The sequence below is a fragment of the Mandrillus leucophaeus genome, unplaced genomic scaffold, assembly GCF_000951045.1.
Source record: "Mandrillus leucophaeus isolate KB7577 unplaced genomic scaffold, Mleu.le_1.0 Scaffold928, whole genome shotgun sequence".
NCBI lineage: Eukaryota > Metazoa > Chordata > Mammalia > Primates > Cercopithecidae > Mandrillus > Mandrillus leucophaeus.
Window position 1 is genome coordinate 609,813 of NW_012110119.1, and position 21,380 is coordinate 631,192.

The window sequence follows — 21,380 nt, forward strand, 5'->3', positions numbered from 1 at the left end:
TTTCTTGTAAGCTGCCACATTTATCTGTATCCTTGTAAATGTTTTAGCTACACTTGAGTTTCACTTCCAAACTACAATCACCCAATGCAAAGGGTGAACTTTTAAAAGGCAAAACTCAGAAATGAAAGTAACATGATAAAGATTTGGCCTTCCCCAAATTTCTCCAAAATAAAATTTAGTGTTAAATTCACATGCTAAAAAATCTCTCCAATTTTAGATTGGCTGATGAATAAATGTTTAAGAAGTTTTGTCAGTGGCATATACGCACCAAGTACATCCACAGTGTGGCTAAAAAGAAGTAAGGCTAACTGAATTAAACAACATATAAAACTCAGCCTCCAACTATATAGGCATTTCTTGTGTTCACATACCAAAATCCTAGTATCTATGTGAAATATTTTTCAGAGTGTACAAGAATTCTATTGTCCAAAGAATGTTCCTTGAGTATCGTTTTAGTCAAGGACACAGTGAAATTCTCAGAACCCAAACTCCCAGTGAGCTCAAAGAAATGCCTTATTTGTATAGCATGACAGAGATTGCTCCAACCTGAGACAAGAATGGATTCCTCAGAGGCAGGAGGAGTCCTGAGAGTGTAGCCAAAAGTCTTGAGTGCAAGTTCAAGCTCTGCCACTGTTCCATCATTCAGGCCAATAGTTTTCCAAGTGTAGTTGCTGGACTTACAGCATCAGCATTACCCAAGAACGTAATAGAAATGCAAACCCGTGGGATCCCCAACCTACTGACTCAGAAATCCTAGAAGGAGGGCCTAGCCTTCTGGGTTTTAAGAAGGCATCCAGGGGATTCTGATGCACATTCAAGTTTGAGGGTCGCTGCTGCAGACAAACTACTCTGGAGCCTCAATGTCCTCAGCTCCAAACAGGAATAATGATACCAAATCTCTCTTCTTCAAGGAAATATTCAATAACAAACAGATTTGATAACTTGCAAATTTTTAGATAATGGCAAAGTATTAATCCAGAAAGATAACTCTGAACACTATTTGTGAATTTGAAAAGTAGTCATAATAGTACAGGTTGTTAAGATAGATTGCTAATGGAGGATTCTAACTAAGAGCTTATTGAAATGCGAAGTTTTCTATTTGGTCTGCAATGTTTTATATATGATATTTTGTTATAAACTTCACATCAAACACAAACCTCATGATGTTCCCTGGTGATGATCATTAAAACTTTTTCTCACTTTTGTCAGGTCATCTTTTTCTTCAAATGATTGCAGTTTGAAAAATAACTGGGCTCCTGAGGGAAAGAGGAGCTAGAGAAAGAAGACCTGTGACTAAAAGATTAAATAAAAAACCGTTTCAAAGGAACCATAAAATTTCAATAATTTACTTTGTTTTCTGTTGAAAAGACTGAATCACAACTACTTCAGAGACTGAGTTTTCTGACCTAAAGAAAGATATTAGTAATCCTTTCTTCCCAGAAATCCCACGATGATAGCCTATCCAAAACCCTTCAGCAGCAAATAATAATGCTTTTTCTTTCCCTATCATCAAAAGTTACGAAGGCAACAGGTCACTTTCCCCTTAGTATTTTGAACTCAACAATGAAATTACCACCTACCTGACTTGCATCTTTGTTCAAGCTAATTCATGCCAGTTTCTTTGATTTTTCTAATTTTAAATTTCTGTCCATCATTAAAAATCACATATTTATCTTGTTCTTATGATATCTCCAGGTTCCACTTCAATGTTTAGAGATTTCTTCAAACACAAATTCCAAAGTTTCTATACAGCAACATTCATATTTCTTCACTTGCTTCCCCAGATTAGAAGAGAGCTTGGCTACAGAGAAGGTACTCAGGAATTGTTTATGGAATTGGAATGTCATATAAACCTCATCAAGGAGGTTTATACCAATTGCCCTTGCAGATTCTAAATAAGAGTAATAAACTCAATGTTCTATCAAAGTATAATGGGTTAAATAGTGTCCTCCAAGATTCATATCCACCTTGAACCTCAGAATGTGACTTTATGTGGAAACAGTCTTTGTAGATGTAACTAGTTAAAGTGAGGTCATACTGGATTAGAGTGGGCCACAATCCAAGGACTGGTATCCTTCTAAGAAGAGAAAACAAAGACATGTCCTTTAAGCCCCAGGTTGTGATATTTTGCTATAGCAGCCTCAGGAAACCAATAAAACAAGTATCACCGTTTCCTGCACTAACTGAACAACTGACAGTGTTGCCATAGATTGCCCAGTGTCCACTAAAGGCCATACTTCAGATATGTTATTCTCTCAAAGACAGATACAAATAAAGACATTTTATTTCAGATAATCCTTGCTCTCAAAGGCTTGCTCATTCAAACTCCAATTCTAATTCTAGCAATAAATAAAAATGTCAGAAAAAGTAAACATATGATAAAGAAAAGGTAGAAGAATACCCAATGATTAAAAATCACATATTGAAGAATATTCATTTAAGGAAAGTGCTTAATATATAACGTTAAGTGAAAATGACAAAGTAAGACACGTATTTCTTTATGCAGCATACATTGAAGGTTTTTTAAATGAGAATATAAAAATGAGATTCTTGAAGAAAACAATAAAGTGTTCTCTCTGGAAGGTAAGCTTAAAGACACCTTACATTTTACTCTTCCTATATTTATTTACTTATTTTCTACAATGAATGAATTACCAGAAAAATGCTACTTACAAAAGGATAAATGAAGACAACATCTTAAATCTTAATACCCATTCATTCAAGAAGCTGAGGACACTTGCAAACTAACACAATAAATAATTTGGTATGTCTCTGACAGGAATTAGGTATCAAAAAATTATATATGAGAAAACTGAGAATGTTCTAAAATTGTGCAATGATAGATCAGATCAAAATAGCCCCCAGAGTTTTGCTTTCTCTTGCTGATCTTTCTGCTATTGATATATTTTAACGCCTTATGGAGAACACTTGGATAGTCCTTTTTTTTTTTTTGAGATGGAGTTTCGCTTTTGTTGCCCAAGTTGGAGTGCAATGGCACCATGATCTTGGCTCACTGCAACCTCTGCGTTCTGGGTTCAAGCGATTCTCTTGCCTCAGTCTCCTGAGTAACTGAGATTACAGGCATGCGCCACCACGCCCAGCTAGTTTTGTATTTTTAGTAGAGGCGGAGTTTCTCCATGTTGGTTAGGCTGGTTGTAAACTCCCGACCTGAGGTGATAGCCTGCCTCCGCCTCTCAGAGTGCTTGGATTACAGGCAGAAGCCACCGCGCCTGACCAGATGGTACTTTTTTAAAAGAAAAATCATACTGGGCAATTAAATATAATAAAACCAATCCAGACATAGTATCGTGTGAAAAAAACTGTTTTAACAGACTTTTCTAAAAACACACATGAAGAGGTCCTGGAATGGAAGCTTTCTTTTCTTTGAGACGGAGTCTCACTCTGTCGCCCAGGCTGGAGTGCAGTGGCGCTATCTGGGCTCACTGCAAGCTCTGCCTCCCGGGTTCCCGTCACTCTCCTGCCTCAGCCTCCTGGATAGCTGGGACTACAGGCACCCGCCCAAGCCCTGCTGATTTTTTTGTACTTTTAGTAGAGTGAGCGTTTCACCGTGTTAGCCAGGATAGTCTCGATCTGCTGACCTGGTGATCCACCCGCCTTGCCTCCCAAAGTGCTGTGATTACAGGCGTAAGCCACCGCGCCCAGCCAAAACTTTTGATTCCATACTATTATTTTGCTTGACATTTTAAGAAGAATGCAGAAGTTGTACAACTTCTAAAATTCTTCAGTTTTAATTTTTTTTTAAGTTAAAATAAAGGAAAGGAAAAAAGAGATAAGGAAAGAAACTAAAGTCTCTCTGTAGCAGATCTGACTACATGTTCATAACAGAACCAAGACATTTCTTTTTTTTTTTTAAGACAGGATCTCACTGTGTTGCCCAGCCTGGAGTACCATCTCAGCTTCCTGCAACCTCAACCTCCCAGGCTTGAGTGATACTTTCACCTCAAGGAACTGGGACCACAGGGTGTGCCACCACACTCAGCTAATTTTTTTGGTGGTTTGTTTGTTTTGTAGAGATAGGGGTTTCACCATGTTGTCCAGGCTGATCTGGAACTCCTGGAATCAAAAGTAATCCTCCCACAACAGCCTCCCAAAGTGCTGGGATTGCAGCGTGAGTCACCATACCTGGCCATTTCTGAAACAATTCATTCACTATGTGATCATGCCAGATTTTTTCTTAATATCTAAATAACACAGAAACTCTTTTAATCTAACACATATGAACAAATATTTATAATAGTCCCATTTTTTACTGTAAATTTCCATTTAATGTATATTCTTATACAAAAGTCCTGGTGAAAATTAGGATCCGTGGCTCTGTACCTAAGCTGGGGATGAATGGAAAGAGTTCACGATGGGAGGCCTGGGGCCCTGCCCACCGGACAGCACTATCTCTACTAGCAGTGGTTCCAACCTTCTGATAAACACTGGCCTGCTGTCACTTCCCTGCAACGCATCCGCCCCTGGATTCTCCCCCTGGGAGTCAAAGTCCATAGCCTGACCTCGGAGGAAGGCCTCTGTATCACCCCAGTACCCTGCACCACTATCATACGAGCTTCCCACCCTTCCTAACATGTTCACACTAATCCGTACATGCTGCTTCCCCCACCAAGAATGCCCAATTCAGGCAGATCCTGACCTCTCCCTCAGGCAGTCCAACCACCCAGAATGAATATTCTAGCAGAGTTTTCCAAACATCAGTCATTCACCTCTTTCATGATTTTCACCATAGCTACAAAATAGCACCATGATGGGCTGCATGCTGCCTGTGCCACCATTTACTTAATGTTTTTTTTAAATGACTCACTTTTATGTATAAATAAATTCATTTCAAAAGAAAGAAAATACAGTTTCAAATGTTCAAATGCCATGTGAATTTCAAAGAAAAAAAACTGTTCTAAAAAAATTGCATTTTCTAAATTGTACACCAAATTTATTTAAATCATAAAATAGCAAAACACTCTTAAATAAATACTTATTTTAAAAAGTAGTTATAAAGCAGCAAAATAAACCACTCAAAGGCACTTATGCACAATGCGGTTTTAAATCTTTGAGTTAAGAATACACTTAAAAGTAACGGGTACGCAGAGCTTTATTTTGCTTTTCTGTCTGTTTTTATGTATGTTTGAATATTCTCATAGTTCAAAAATGTTTTTAAAGATGTGCTTCACAAGGTTAATGCTTCTTATTATCACCAGTAGAGAGCATATGATTGCTATAATTATATATTACTTATTAGTATTTCACTATTGGTATATATTTTATACACAACATATAATAGTTTCCATTCCTGGAAACCAACTATGCACAAAATGCTTCATAGTCACTGCTTGACATAACAACCTTATGAGGTTAGTGGTTTTAATATTGTCATTATATAGATGAAGAAACAGCAACTCTTAGAAATTAAGCAAATTGAGATCACAAATTTAGAAAATAGGAAATTAGTGCTTTAAACTCATGTGTATATGACTCCAAAGTCTATGTTATTCACTTCTACACTACTCTGTTTCACAAAAAGTATGGCTTGTTTTGAATGTTCTCTACCATTACTTTGAAACTTACTCTCTTTCACTGATAATCATAGTGTGACCTAGAGTCAGTCATTTATCCTCTAGGTCCACCACTTGTGCCATATTTTTAATGTGGGAAACTTTGATTTTGAATCAGTTGAACCAAAATAATTTGAAATGGTTGGACCAAAGCTCAGATGAGTTTGCAGATCATCTTACGTTAGAGTGTTTATAGAAATTTCTGAAATAGGTACTACACAGATGAAACCAACTCAGATCTGTCAAAATTACTCTAAATTATTGAGATCTAAGTAATTATGTTTTATCAAAATTGTTAAGTACAGAATCGCTTCATAGAAGAAACAGTCAATTAACAGATTACTAAGGTGAAAAATAAATGAAGTTTAAGAACGTTAGTTAGATTTGTTCATTTAACAAATATGTATTGAGTTAAAATTCAAGACACTGCAGGTATAGAGGAAAAAAAGAGTATTCTTTCTCTGGAAGCTTACCACCCAAAAGCGAGAAAGACTTGAAATGAATTACTCCATTATGTTGCTCAAGCATACCATAGAAACACCATAGAAAAAGTGGCAACAGAAGGTACCATAGAAGTAGCAGTGGCACCAGGGATACTATAGAAAAAGTGGCACCAGAAGGCTGCTTTGGAAGTCAGGGAGGCGTCACAGGACACAGAGAGTTAAATTAAGACACAGAGGGTAAATAAAACCATGTCACATTTTCAGGGTCAATATTAACAATAGCCAATTTTTACTAAACATTCAAATCCACACATTTTTTTGAAACACTGTGGTGATTCCTTAAAAAATTAAACATAGAATTATCATATGATTCAACAATTTCATCTAAGTATATTCCCAGAGGATCTGAAAGCAGATAAAGAACAAATATTTGTATACCCATGTTCATAGCAGCAATAGCCAAAATGAGAAAACAGCCCAAGGTCCCACAGGTGGGCAGATACCTGTGGATAGACAAAATGTCATATATACATACAACTGAATATTATTCAGCCTTAAAAAGGAAGGAAACTCTGACACATTCTATAAGATAAATTAATGTTAGTCATATTTTACTAAGTGAAATAAGTCAGTAGTAAAAGGACAAATATCTGGTTCCACTTACTCTAGGTACTCTAGGTACCCAGAGTAGTCAAATTCAGAGACATAGAGTAGATTTGTGTTTGCCATGGAGGGGGGAAATATCGTATTTCAAAGTATTTATAGGAACTTCTAAAATAGGTGTACAAAGGGACTGGGGAGTTAGAGTTGAATGGATACAGAATTTCAGTTGGAGAAGATGAACAGGTTCTAGAGATGGATGATGCCAATGGTTGTGCAACGATGTGAAAGTACTTAGTACTGTGGACTATACAAGTAAAAATGATCAAAATGGTAAACTTTACGTTGTGTATATTTTGCCACAATTTAAAAACTGTATACTTTTTTCTAAAACACAGACTTTACACTCATTTTTTTATATTTGAATTGCCTTCAGTATAAAATATTGCTCTAGGAGGCAGAAAAAGACTAAAACCTCAATTTAGAGTGGATAAATCAGGAAAAATAATTAATGGGTCAACAACTATTCATTGAATACCTTCTGGATAGATGGACTTCTCATTATTCCCATGAATTTAAGCATGTTCAATTGGATATAAAAATGCAATAGGAAAACTGACATTTCTTTCTCAAAAATTAGGAGTTACCAACACAAACGGTTTCACCGTATTTGAAATAAAATGAGGTCAAAATTCATTTTCAAATGAGAAAAAAGTGCATTTTTCATTGTTTATGGCCTAAAAACAACTAACAAAAGTGTCACCCTTGGATTAATTACAAGGGATAAAAATTTATGCTCTGGAAAGTAATATTTTCAAAAAGTCAGAGGTGACCAAAAGCAGTGTGTAATAACCAAAAAATTTAATCATAGCTGATATATTAAAATATTTGTGATAGCAATCAGAGTTCACTTAGTTCAAACAAGTTCAGCAGGCACAGAGCACAAAGAATGAAACAAGAGAGAACAGGTTTTGAAATTCTAAAAGCAAATCTTTGAGTCATTTGTATAATTTAAGTTTCCAGTTACTACAGATTTTACTGTCTGCCCATATTTTTTCTATTCCCAATAGCATAAACAACATTATTTTTCAGTTATAATGAAAGTTGACTCTACTTACTCCTGATGGAAATATCTGAATAATATTTCCAGCTATGTCTAGGATTCTTAGTTTTTTAAGATCACAAAGTTCCTGTGTCAGAAAACAGAAGAGATTTTTTTAATCTAATATTCAAAATCATAAGGAAAATCATAAATTTTTTTAAAGCTCCAACATGACGAAGGCAGCCGTCTTTCTAATCACTGTACCGACCAATTCTTCAGTACATCTTCCCAAGCAGATCCCCATATCCTGGACTGCCAGATATCTTTGAATTCTTCATTTCCTCTGACCACTCTAGGGCAACGTAACATGGCCACTGTGAGTTACACTACTTCTAGATTCAAATCTCACCTCTGGCAGGTACTATAACTATGGGCAAATTTCTTAATTTCTTTGTACTTCAATTTCTTCATTTGTAAAATGAAAATGCTAATAGAAGCCCTTAAGTCATATGGTTGTTGAATTAATTAAATGAGTTACGAATCTGAAAGTGCTTACTAAAGGCCTACTATGCAGTGAGCACTCAGTAGACATTGTCAATTATTAAAAATAGAAAGATGTTGAGAAACAGAAAACAGATGTAATCCTAGAGTATTGTCTCTATTAAAAATTCCACCAGGATTTATTAAGCATCTACCTTTTACTTAGCCCTGTGCTAACACAACCCTTTCCTTATAAAAGAAAGAAGATCTGTTACCGCCTCTACTACATGCCAAATGTGACTGCTCATTACCATAGTAACCACACGGTTGTTATAATGCATCTGGGTTCTGGCGTTTCTACTAGCAAGCAAAGGATAAGTATTATTTCTTTTTAAGTGGAAACATTAAAAAAAAAAAACTTAAAAATTGAAAAATAGAGGTATGACTTACTAAACAGTCCCAACCACTTATAGTGATATTTCTAAAACGTCACTCATATATTGATGATCATACCTCTCCCTAGGGAGACGATATGCCTCTTTAGTCATGCCAGTACTCTTCCTCTTCAGTTTTGTCACATGTTATCTCAGGTTTCATTCTCTGGAAGCAGATGCTGAGATGGAATTTGGGGTGCTAAATGTTTATTAGGGATCACCCCTATAAAAGGCAGGGTCAGGAAGCAGGACTGAGCAGATGGGGAAGTTGAGGTGGGATTCAGACACAATAGAATTTTGTTTAGGTGGGTGGGGAGCTCCAGAGGGCTGTTGCCCATCCAAATTCTTCTCTATCAGGCAGAAATGGCCAAGACTTTATATCCCTCCCTTGTTAGGTCACAAGATGCAGAATGCTTTAGGAAGGGCATGACCTTGGACAAGAAAAGAGGCTCTCTGCAGCTAAGGCAGACCCTGAAAGAGCTAACAGCTAGAGGCTGTCTGCAATCCCCTTCCCTACAGCTAGACAGCAAATCCTTGAAGGGAGTTCTCTTCTTAAGTCCTACATAATCTTCCATTGCCATGATACTCTCCTTTGTATTGTATTAGCTGCAGAGATTTTCAGACTCCAATGTGTTCCTTCAGTATCTCATGTTATGATATAAGGGTTTCCCACCCTACTTGAAAACACTTCATAGCATTACTTCCATTGCTGTTGACTCTTTCATTTTCATTTGTTCATTTTTGCTGCCATGACTGCCACTATTATTGCTGTTGATATTTGTTGCTGCCTTGTTCTAATCTTTGCATGTGTATACCCCTCACGAGTATTCAATGAAGGTTTAAAAACTCACAAATAGGCAAGGGCAATGTCGTGCTATGAGAATGAGAAGTGTTACGAAGGGTTAAGGAAACAGTGACATGTGGAAAATTTGGTATTAGGAGGTCAGGAAAGGCTTCCTGGAAAAAGTGAAGTTTAAGCTGAGATTCTTTGAGTTCTTTGGAACAAATGATGTTCCATTAAGAGCAAACAGTTGTTTGGGATAGAACTACAAGAAGTCTAGTGTGATGGTTAATTTTAGGTGCCAACTTGGCTGGATTAAGGAATACCTAGAATGCTGGTAAAGCTTTATTTTGGGTGTGTCTGTGTGAGGTTGTTTCTAGAGGAGATGGGTGTGTGAGTCAGTAGAAGGAGTAGGAAAGATATATCTTCAGTATTGCTGGGCACCATCCTGTCAGTTAGTGACTTCGATGAACAAAAGTGATTTCCTCTCTCTTCTGGAGCTGGGACACTTCTTCTTCTGCCCTTGGACCTCAGAACTCTGGGCTCTCCAGCCTTTAGACTCTAAGATTTACACCAGTACCCTTCCCCTCCAGCCACCACCTCCGGTAATCAGGCCTTTGACCTCCAACTGAGAATTACACAATTGGCTTCCCTGGTTCTGAGGCTTTCAGAGTTGGACTCAGTCACACTACCAGCACTCCAGGGTCTTCAGCTTGCAGATAGCCTGCTGTAGGACTTCTCAGTCTCCATAATTATGTGTGCCAATTCCCCTAATAAATCCCCTGTTATCTATCCAGTTATCTGTCTATCTATCTATCTACCCATGTAAGGATGTTATTAGTTCATTAGTTGTGGCCTTCCAGAAAGGCACACAGCCAACCCACAATTCAAGTAGTTGAATACTATCAACTACTCGCTATCCTCCTGCCCTGTCACTTCCCGCTAGTGCCTCTCATCTGCCATATCCAAAAGGAAACCAGAAGACAAAGGAGTTCACTGCTGCCCACACAGGTCAGTCTCCCAAGCAGAAGGCAGGACAGAGAGTGAATATGAAGGAAAAAAGGAGGAGAGCCAGTACACATTCCAAAGCCAAAATGAACTTGTATTTTGTTCTGTATACATGGTTACCAGATAAAATATATAATGCTCACTTAAATTGAAATATCAAGGCTTGGCACGGTGGCTCACGCCTATAATCCCAGCACTTTGGGATGCCGAGGCGGGCAGATCACGAGGTCAGGAGTTTGAGACCAGCCTGACCAACATGGTGAAGACCCGTCTCTATTAAATTACAAAAATTAGCTGGGCGTGGTGGTGTCTTCCTGTAATCCCAGCTACTCAGGAGGCTGAGGCAGGAGAATCACTTGAACCTGGGATGTGGAGGTTGCAATGAGCCGAGATCGTACCACTGTACTCTAGCCTAGGCAACAGAATGAGACTCTGTCTCAAAAAAAAAAAAAAAGAAAAGAAATACCAGACAAACAATAAATATGTTTTTTAGTCTATTCCATGAAATATTTGCAACATACTTATAGCAAAAAAATTTAATCATTGCTTGTCTGGAATTCAAATTTCAGTGAGCATTCTATATTTGTATTTACTAAATCTGGCAGCCCTAGCTATGTGGGATAATTCAAATTATAGCCTTCCTCTCCTCTGTCATAGGGATTTGGGAACTGACTACATTTAATCTGAGGGAAAGCAAGTGGTGACTTATACTCAGATACCCAAATCTAATCTATAACCACCTCCCATCATGTTGAGCTCTTCTCCAACAACAAAGTGGTGTGGTTCCACGTTTTGCTCACCTCTGGCAAAACTCCAATGTTGTTTCTGGCTAGCAAAAATTTCTGAAGCTTCTTCAAGAACTTAATCTCTTCAGGTATGCATATCAGCTGATTGTAGTTAAGTTGAAGTTCAACAAGATTCTTAAGAAAACAAAGTTCTCTAGGAATGCTGACTAGTTGGTTATAATTTATACTCATGTAAGTAAGACTTTTTAATCTAAAAAAAAACACCAAAGTATATGAATGAAACTCACAAGAATAACAAGAGTCCACTATATAGGCCCAACTTAGCAGAAGCCATGTGTAAGTTTATTTTTTGTAGCTCATCTGAGCTTTCTTCAGTCAAGTGTTTACAACTATTGTGAATCATAAGTATAAAAAGTTTTTGCTGAAATTTCATTTTTAAAGACCTTTTGTAATCAGATGGCTTATGTTAAAAGTATGTTAGGTAATCAAAACCTAGATTTAAGAAAAAGAAAATTCTATTTCCTTCCTTTATACATATACATTGCTCATATCCAAGAGAAAGCTAGAGGACAAGGAGAACATGGACACACCTATGTATACAGATCGATACAGGTACAGGCATAAGCATACATAGACATAAATATACCTAGTACCAAATAGATATGAGTACTGCTCAATTGCTGTGGAAGTTCAAAGATGAATCAGCCACAAATTCTGCCCTTTTGGATGTCATGGTTTAGAAGGAGATATTAAATAGAGCCATAAACTGAGAACAGCAAATACCATTGGCTAAGGAGAAAAAGGTTAAGGAAATTTGATTCTGTAATTGCAGATATGGTTCCTGAAGCATATTGCAAGTTTTTCTAAAGAATTGACATTTTGAATTTGGCCCTGAATAAAAGAACTTATAAACTAGGGCAATAAGAGAGAATAGTAAGCTAAGAAAAAATATTATGAATAAGGAAGCAGAAGGGAATTAACATTACTAAGCACAACTACATGCCTGTGCATTAAATTTAATCATCAACAAAACTCTGAGGTTGGAATTACTACTCTTATTTTAAAAGTGAGGAAAATAAAGCATTCTTAGAGGCAGTAAATAAATTTCCCAAGTTACCTATCTGGTAGGTAACAATGTCAAAATTCTAATGCAGGTGTGTCTGTTTGAAAAGCTAAGAGTGAAAACATGTAATGATCTCAAGGTTGAAGTGTGTTAAGATTGAAGTAATGTAAGAATGAGGGAACTAAATTTTTAGGCAGTTGAAAATGGGAGACTGGAGGTTAGGAAGTCATCAGTGCTAGCAAAGGGAATTTTGAGGATTCTGTAGATTTCTCGATACACAGTAGAAGTCATATGAATACATGGGACTGACAGGAAAAACAAAAGAAAATGGGCAGAGAGAAAAGAGAGGAAGCCAATAGAAAGATTCTTGAGAAATACAAACAACTGACCATTAAAAATTAAAGGCACCCAGCAAAGTTATGACCAGAGAAGTAGAAGAAGAACCAGATTAGCAAGGAATCTCTGAAGGTGTGAGAGAAGAAAATTTCAAAATTGAAGAGATGGTCAAAAGTTTAAATGTTAAAGAGTGATAATCCAAACTAACAAACAAAACTAGTAGAACTAACACAGAGTCACAAACTACCAAGTCAATATTTTAAAAATCTATTGTATCTCCATATTGTAGCCACAAACAATTAGAAAATAAAAGTTTAAGATTTCCATTTATAGTAATGTATAAAAAACCCTTCATGAAATAGTTAAGAGTACATATAACAAAAGACATGAGGGACCTCTACACTGAAAACTATAAATCATGACTGAGAGAATGTAAAGGGGCTCTAAATGAAAGGAGAGATACATTACATTCAGGAATAGAAAAGAAAAATATTGCTAAGATATCAACTTTTTAATATTGATCTATAGATTCAATAATAGATCCAACTAAAAATTTTGACAGCTTTTTTTGTGTAAGACTTGACTCGGGCTGGGTGCTGTGGCTCATGGCTGTAAACCCATAACTTTGGGAGGTGAAGGTAGAAGGATTGCTTGAGCCCAGGAGTTTAAGACCAGCCTGGGAAACATAGTGAGACCCCACGTTTAAAAAAAAAAAAAAAAAGACAAATCAATTTTAAAATGTATATGGAAATTCAAAGGGCTTAGAATAGCCAAACTATTATAAAGAATAAAATCAAAAGACTCACATTACCTTATTTCAAAACTTACAATGCAGCTGCAGCAATCAAGATCGTATGGTATTAGAGAAATGATAGTGCTATGGTCTGAATATTTGTGTCTCTTCAAAATTCATATGTTAAAATATAATCTCCACTGTGATGGTATTACCAGACGGGGCCTTTGGGAGATGATTAGGTCATGATGAGGGGGTAAACCTCATAAATGTAATTAATGTCCTCAAAAAAGGCCCCAGAGAACTCCTTGCCCCTTCTACCATGTGAGGACACAGTGAGAAAGGTGGCACTCTATGAACCAGGAAGTACACCCTCACCAGACATCACATCTGCCAGCACCTTGATCTTCACTTTCCAACTTCCAGAACTATGAGAAATAAATTTCCATTTTACTCCTAGAAATTTAAACGAAAATGAAATTAAAAATGTTTACAAAAAGATGTGTACAATAATGTTTATTGTAACTTAATTCATAATAGCCCTAAACTGGAAAAAAACCCAAGTATACATCAATAGGAGAAAAGACGAATAATTTAGGGCATATTCCGGCAATGAAATGCTACTCAGAATAAACAAAAACTACCAGGCATGGTGGCTCATGCTTGTAATCCCAACACTGGGAGGCCGAGGCAGGCAGATCACTTGAGGTCAGGAGTTCGAGACCAGCCGAGCTGATATGGCGAAACCCCATCACTACTAAAAATACAAAAATTAGCTGGGTGTGGTGGCAGGCACCTGTAATACCAGCTACTCAGGAGGCTGAGGCAGGAGAATCACTTGAACCTAGGAGGCAGAGATTGCAGTGAGCTGAGATCGCTTCATTGCACTCCGTCCTGGGTGAGTAGGGCCAGACTCTGTCTCAAAAAAATAAATAAACAACAACAAAAAAACCCCCAATGAACTATTAATAAATGCAACAGTTATGTGAGTCTCAAAAAATATGCTAAGCAAAAGAAGACAGACACAAAAACGTATATACTATATGATTCCATTTATTTAGTTCTAGGAATGGTAAAACTAATTTGTAAAGAAGACAGAAATCAGAATATTGATTGCTTATGAGAGGTAAGAATTCACTGGAAGGGTGCATGAGGAAATTTCTGGGCTGAAGAAAATGTTTTACATGTTATTGGTGTGTGTACATTTGCCAAAATGCATTGAATAGTTTTATGTAATTTTTATTCAGCAGAAAAAAAAGGTCATTATATTTGACTATGTAAAGGACAGTAACGACTTTTGAAAATGATCTACGGTAGGATGGAGAAGACAGTTTTGGTTACTGTAGCCTTGTAGTATAGTTTGAAGTCAGGTAGCATGATGCCTCCAGCTTTGTTCTTTTGGCTTAGGATTTTCTTGGCAATGTGGGCTCTTTTTTGGTTCCATATGAACTTTAAAGTAGTTTTTTCCAATTCTGTGAAGAAAGTCGTTGGTAGCTTAATGGAGATGGCACCAAAACAGAGACATAAACCAATGGAACAGAACAGAGCCCTCAGAAATAATACTACACATCTACAACCATCTGATCTTTGACAAACTTGACAAAAACAAGAAATGGGGAAAGGATTCCCTGTTTAATAAATGGTACTGGGAAAACTGGCTAGCCATATGTAAAAAGCTGAAACTGGCTTGCTTCCTTACACCTTATACAAAAATTAATTCAAGATGGATTAGAGACTTAAATGTTAGACCTAAAACCATCAAAACCCTAGAAGAAAACCTAGGCAATACCATTGACATAGGCATGGGCAAGGACTTCATGTCTAAAACACCAAAAGCAATGGCAACAAAAGCCAAAATTGACAAATGGGATCTAATTAAACTAAAGAGCTTCTGCACAGCAAAAGAAACTACCATCAGAGTGAACAGGAAACCTATAGAATGGGAGAAAATTTTTGCAATCTACTCATCTGACAAAGGGCTAATATCCAGAACCTACAAAGAACTCAGACAAATTTACAAGAAAAAAACAACCCCACCAAAAAGTGGGCGAAGGATATGAACAGACACTTCTCAAAAGAAGATATTTATGCAGCCAACAGACACATGAAAAAAAGCTCATCATCACTCGCCATCAGAGAAATGCAAATCAAAACCACAATGAGACACCATCTCACACCAGTTACCATGGCGATCATTAAAAAGTCAGGAAACAACAGGTGCTGGAGAGGATGTGGAGAAATAGGAAAACTTTTACAGTGTTGGTGGGACTGTAAACTAGTTCAGCCATTGTGGAAGACAGTGTGGCAATTCCTCAAGGATCTAGAACTAGAAATACCATTTGACCTAGCCATCCCATTACTGGGTATATACCCAAAGGATTATAAATCATGCTGCTATAAAGACACATGCACATGTATGTTTATTGCAGCACTATTCACAATAGCAAAGACTTGGAACTAACCCAAATGTCCATCAATGACAGACTACATTAAGAAAATGTGGCACATATACACCATGGAATACTATGCAGCCATAAAAAGGATGAGTTCATGTCTTTTGTAGGGACATGGATGCAGCTGGAAATCATCATTCTCCGCAAACTATTGCAAGAACAGAAAACCAAACACTGCATGTTCTCACTCATAGGTGGGAACTGAACAATGAGAACACTTGGATATAGGAAGGGGAACATCACACACCAGGGCCTGTCGTGGGGTGGGGAGAGGGGAGAGGAATAGCATTAGGAGATATACCTAATGTAAATGATGAATTAATGGGTGCAGCACACCAACATGGCACATGTATACATATGTAACAAACCTGCACATTGTGCACATGTACCCTAGAACTTAAAGTATAATAATAATTTTTAAAAAAGAATGGAGAAGACAGAAGAGAATTTACAATGTGTTACACAGGAAGCAAAAGCAATAGACACAGGACACTTTAGAGAGATATAATAAAGAAGCAAGAGAGAGAGGAAAGAAATAGAACAATGGAGAGAAAGAGGCTGGAAAGAAGGGAATTGAGGGAGCTCAAATTTCTCAGGAAAACAGGAAGTGAAGTTCTTTGCAGTATAAAGGGTCAAAGAAGGACAACTCAGCACCGAAATGGAGTGAAAATGTGTGGAGCAGGTCCTGTGGGGAAAGGGGGAATTTTCCTCATTAATCATTTTTATAATCATTATTTTTATTATATCTGATTTACTATATCATGGGAGTTGGCTTTTCATCTTTTTTGTTATTTCAAGGCAATAAAATGAGCTCATCCTATTGTTCATTTGTCCATCATTCATTTGTGTGAGTAAAGAGGAGGGAGAGAAACAAACATCTGCCATTGTTTCTATTTCCACAAAGCAGGGAGATGTTCTACTTTTCCAAAGAACATCTACAGGAGATACACTTGCAGCTTCTCCCTGACATCTGTCTTCCCCAGGAGATTGAAGAACAACTTCACTGATGGACAAATTTGGAGAAAGAACTGAGCCTGCCGACTTAGTCCCTTGCTCTCTCTCTCTCTCTCGCTGTCTTCCAAACTCATTCTGTCACCAGGATGCCCATGCTGTCCTCCTCCTGTGCCTGTGCAGTGCTGCCCATGACAGAATTGTTTAGGTGTAAAACTCTTACCTGCCCAAACTTGACTCCAAGTCCATGAACTGTAGTTTAAACAAGTCAAAAATCAAAACTCCCTTTTCCCTCTCCTAAGTTCTAAATAAATTGAGAAATAAGATAATAGGATTTAGAGAGAAGGAAATTAAACATCAGCACAGAGCTGACATGATCACTCTGAGTCCCTGCTAGTCCTCCTCTGTATTAAATATTCCACCCCTTCACAGCCTTTCCTGCTGAGGCTGCTGCTTACTTCATGGCAGGAAAAGAGGAGAATGTCAAACTACACGTGCTCAATGCTTCACCCAAATCCACTAAGAAGTCATTCTTTTGTCTCTGGAAATGAGTGAACAAAGGAAATGGAAAGAAGCTAGAATAAAAATAATAACCAATAATAATAAAAGCTAACATCCATTGACCACTTACTCAACCCTAATACCTTTTATGTCCCAGGCTCAACCCTAAATATATTGTATGAATTCGCTTAACCATCAAAACAGCCCAATGAAGAAAACACTATCATCATCCTCATTTTGCAGATGAAGATGTTAAGATATAGAAAGGTGAAGAAACTTTCCCCAGCTCCGAAAATGGAATTCTGCTTAGACAGATGATCAATTAGTCAATATCTAGGATACGGCCAGAATACAGACAACCCAGAGTTAACTATAAAACAGAATAGACCTATACACTTTGCAATCCTACTTTTTTCAGTGAAAGCATTCTTTCATCTTTGTAACATACTCCCTTAGATTTACATGATTCCTTGAATATTGTAATTTGTATTACAAACAGAGATAAGTGTATGAAATTGTGAAATCATAACATGTTATAGCTGCAAAAACTTTGAGGTTCATCTATTCAAAATTCTTTCTTCAGAGATGAGAAAGCAGCAGTTCAAAGCAGTTAACTTACTTGCCCAAAGGCATACATCTAGTTGCACAGAGATATGCCCTGAACCTCATTCACGAGATCTCCCAAGGGATTTTTTAAATTATATCATCATCAATATATAAATCAATTGATAAGCTGAATTAATAGAAAAGCAAGCAGACAACTATTAGCATGGCATTTTCATTGCTGGAAATATTTATCTTCTATAGAAATTAAATTGATTCAATTCTTTTCTAGTTGCTCTGACTTAAAATATTGCTTTCCTTATAAAAATATATTTGGAAAAAACTAATGCATTGGCTAGAGGTACAGACAAGTAAATTGGAATAGATGTTAGGTGCAGCAGAGAGCCCTGTGTTGAGGACTGTTCAAAGTTTTGTATTCTCTTTTAAAACTCTGGATGCTCTTGCTCTGTGATACATCTGTTTCTGCTCAACAGGCAATAAAGGGAGTCTCCAAAGTAAACCTGAACAGAGTTCTCTCTCCATCTGTCAGAGGAAAAGCCCAAGAGCATGTTTTGCCTACAGAAGGACAAGGCTCTCAGCTGGCTCCAGAAAGGCATTCTGTCTGTGCAGATGTGCAGGATAAGGAAAAACAGCTTTTTTTTTTTTTTTTTTGGTTAATGACAATAGAATGTGGGGTTTTTAAAAATGAAAATGACATAGCAGTTTTAAATCCTTAGTTTTTATATTACCTTTTCCATCAAACTCAAAATGGTTTACAATACACATGCGAAATAACATTTAATGTGCCCAATTCTGTGGTTATCCAAGCTCCAAGAACCTCAGAGGTGGGAAATCAATGAGACCATCAGCTTTAGAACTTTATGTTTCAAAGTCCAATGTTTACACTAAAGATTACCAAGTCATGCTGTTTCTCATTTCTCCAAAGTGTTTAAAGAATCATCTGCTTAAAATTAGTGGCTTGCCTCAGTCCTTCAGATCCCTCTTTGCTATGTATAAATCCCACAGGGACTTGTTGCTAGGCATAACGCTTTCAAATGACCAGGGTGGGGATAGAGGAGGGGCGTGATTGTTAACCAAGTCTTGCTATAAACAAAATTACCTGCTGACTTCTTGAGGAAGCTGAATAAGATGATTGTTGTTCAGATTAAGCAGGATTAAATTTTGTAAGCCATCTGTTAGAAAAATAATTTTAGTCACTTTAGCCATCTGTTAGATAATTTTAGTCACTTTCTACTTTTCTACATACCTTTATTTTCCTTCTGGTTATTGCCTTGGCCAAGGCTCTTTTGGTGGTGGTAACAGAAACCCTCTTAAAGTAGCTAAAGCAAAAAGGAGTGATTTATCACAAAGTTACAGATCTAACTCACATCACTGTGCCTGAGGAATGAGGATGCAACTAGGCTCATCACAAACTGGAATCAGAAGCTAAAAGGCACCCAGAACCTAAGAATGTACTGTCTGAATATCTCTGCAGAAAATATAGTTTAGTTCTTCATTACAGCTTCTCTCATTTTCGTATTTATAATATCTTACTCGCACTCTCTTTCCTCCCTCCATTCTCTCTTTTGAACATGTTTGCTCTATTTTTCTATGTACTCATAACCATATTACAACTTCTGAATTTGAATGTTCACAGACAGGGAAGACAGAGCTTTCAAACTCGCTTGTCCACAGGAATCAAAATGATAATCCCATGCCATGTCAGACAGGGCCACCACCATTCAGCCAGCTCTGGCAATTGTTATACGGGAATGCAACTGCAGTGTTGCTGAATCTTTCTTTTTTAAAACAGATTTTTAAAAAGAGCCAGAGATCCAGACTTCTATGTGAACTCTCCTGATTTGAAAACATGAGCACCTAATTCAAAGATTTTTAAAGGCCAACAAAATAGAATCAATTTATTTATGAACCAGATTCAGCCCATGGGCCACCAGTTTGCAACCTCTGCCTAAGGTCATGTAATTATCTCAAACCAATTAAACTGTTTTAGACTCTATCACAATTCCCAAGAAAGAGAAAATATGACAAGCTTAGTTTGGAATACAACTCCAGCCCTGATCAATCTGCTCTGGTCAGGGAAACAGGGTCATGTAATGCAACAAGGTTGTTCAGACCCATGCTGGGCAGCATTAAACTCCCTGACATCAAACTACTTCTGACCTTGAATCATCAGGACCTGACATAGTACATAACTTAGGTCAATCACATGGGATTTTCAAAGTTCAACAACCCCAAATCAAGAATGTTCCCAACTCAAAGAGATGATAAGTGTTTGAAATGAGAGCTATGCCAATTACCCTGATCTGATCACTATATATTATATGTATCAAAATATCACTATGTACTCCATGAGTATGTACCATTGTTAACTGTCAATTAAAAAAACAATTATTTTTAAAAAGAAATATAGACACTAAAGACATTCAAGAGCACTCCAAAAAATTTTTACATACATATATAAAATATATCTATATAGATATAGATACAGACATACATATACCTAACTTATCTCAAATTTAAAGGCAACATGATAGAAAATTCCTTATAGAGCCTTAATTAGTATAAATTAGTATGTTCAATATTGTTTATGTATATCAGGTTGCACTTACATTTGTCCCCTCAGTATAGGTCATAAAATATTATTATCTATTGATTTGCATGACCTTAACATTTTTAGTGTAAACTGTTTTCTTCCAAGGTAAATTTGTAACTGAATTCTGGTCTATGGCTTTGCATATATAATGTGTTCAAGTATCAATAATTGTTTGTTACATCTATTATTTTGGAAAAGAATATTTTTCCAAGATATATGACCTAAGATTTTAAAGTACCTTTAAAAAGACAGTACTAGAGTCTACTTGTGCTATTTGCCAAATATAACCCCTAATTTATTGCTGCATGTGGTAATGCGGTAAATAAACTCTGTGTGAAGATTACAATGATTATATATAGCACCTGTGCCTCAAAAGTTCATAGAAATTTATAAATTTTATAATATTTCTCTAGTTTTACTACTAAGGACCAACACAGAAAGTGGTGAAGTACCTTGCATTAGTTGATAAAGCTATAAAAGCCATCTAGATCGCTTTGTCATACATTTGTCCTTAAGCCCACTCTAGGAATATTAAATAAGAATAGCATCATCTTGAATGGAGAAATTATTACTTAATGGGAAAAAGAAAGAAAAAAATGCTACTTATTGGATCTCATATATTTTCTTTAAAATTTTCCCCAAATTGATTTAAATTTAGTATCTTGATCAAAAAGTGTGACTTAATATCTAAGACAGAATAAAAAGTGAAAAGAACAAAGCTACGGTAGAGCTTTACTTGATTTGACTTTCCAATAGAATTATCTCTGGCTCGGGAAAAGAGTCCCCAGATTCACGATCTGACTTTATATTGATTCTACAAAGAGGAAAATTCATTAACACTGATGCTTACTTATTTTCTTAGGTCTACATGTAAATAAACATATGATACAATACTTTTTTTTAAAATGCTGTCTCCTCCTATATTTCTTTTTTTTTTTTTTTTGAGACGGAGTCTCGCTCTGTCACCCAGGCTGGAGTGCAGTGGCCGGATCTCAGCTCACTGCAAGCTCTGCCTCCCGGGTTCCCGCCATTCTCCTACCTCAGCCTGCCGAGTAGCTAGAACTACAGGCGCCCACCATCTC

General features: G+C 36.8%; 1 protein-coding gene across 1 annotated transcript in view; it reads right to left on the bottom strand.

Annotated features, from left to right (window-relative positions):
* The window catches only part of LRRC69 (leucine rich repeat containing 69), a 120,630-nt gene that overhangs the window by 79,262 nt on the left and 19,988 nt on the right, over positions 1-21,380 (bottom strand). Inside the window, exons 3-5 of the mRNA XM_011970095.1 lie at positions 18,805-18,877; positions 11,159-11,354; positions 7,732-7,803 (exon numbers count right to left, since the gene is read on the bottom strand). Of these exons, the coding sequence (XP_011825485.1) occupies positions 7,732-7,803; positions 11,159-11,354; positions 18,805-18,877 (341 nt within the window). The remainder of the gene's footprint in view (positions 1-7,731; positions 7,804-11,158; positions 11,355-18,804; positions 18,878-21,380) is intronic.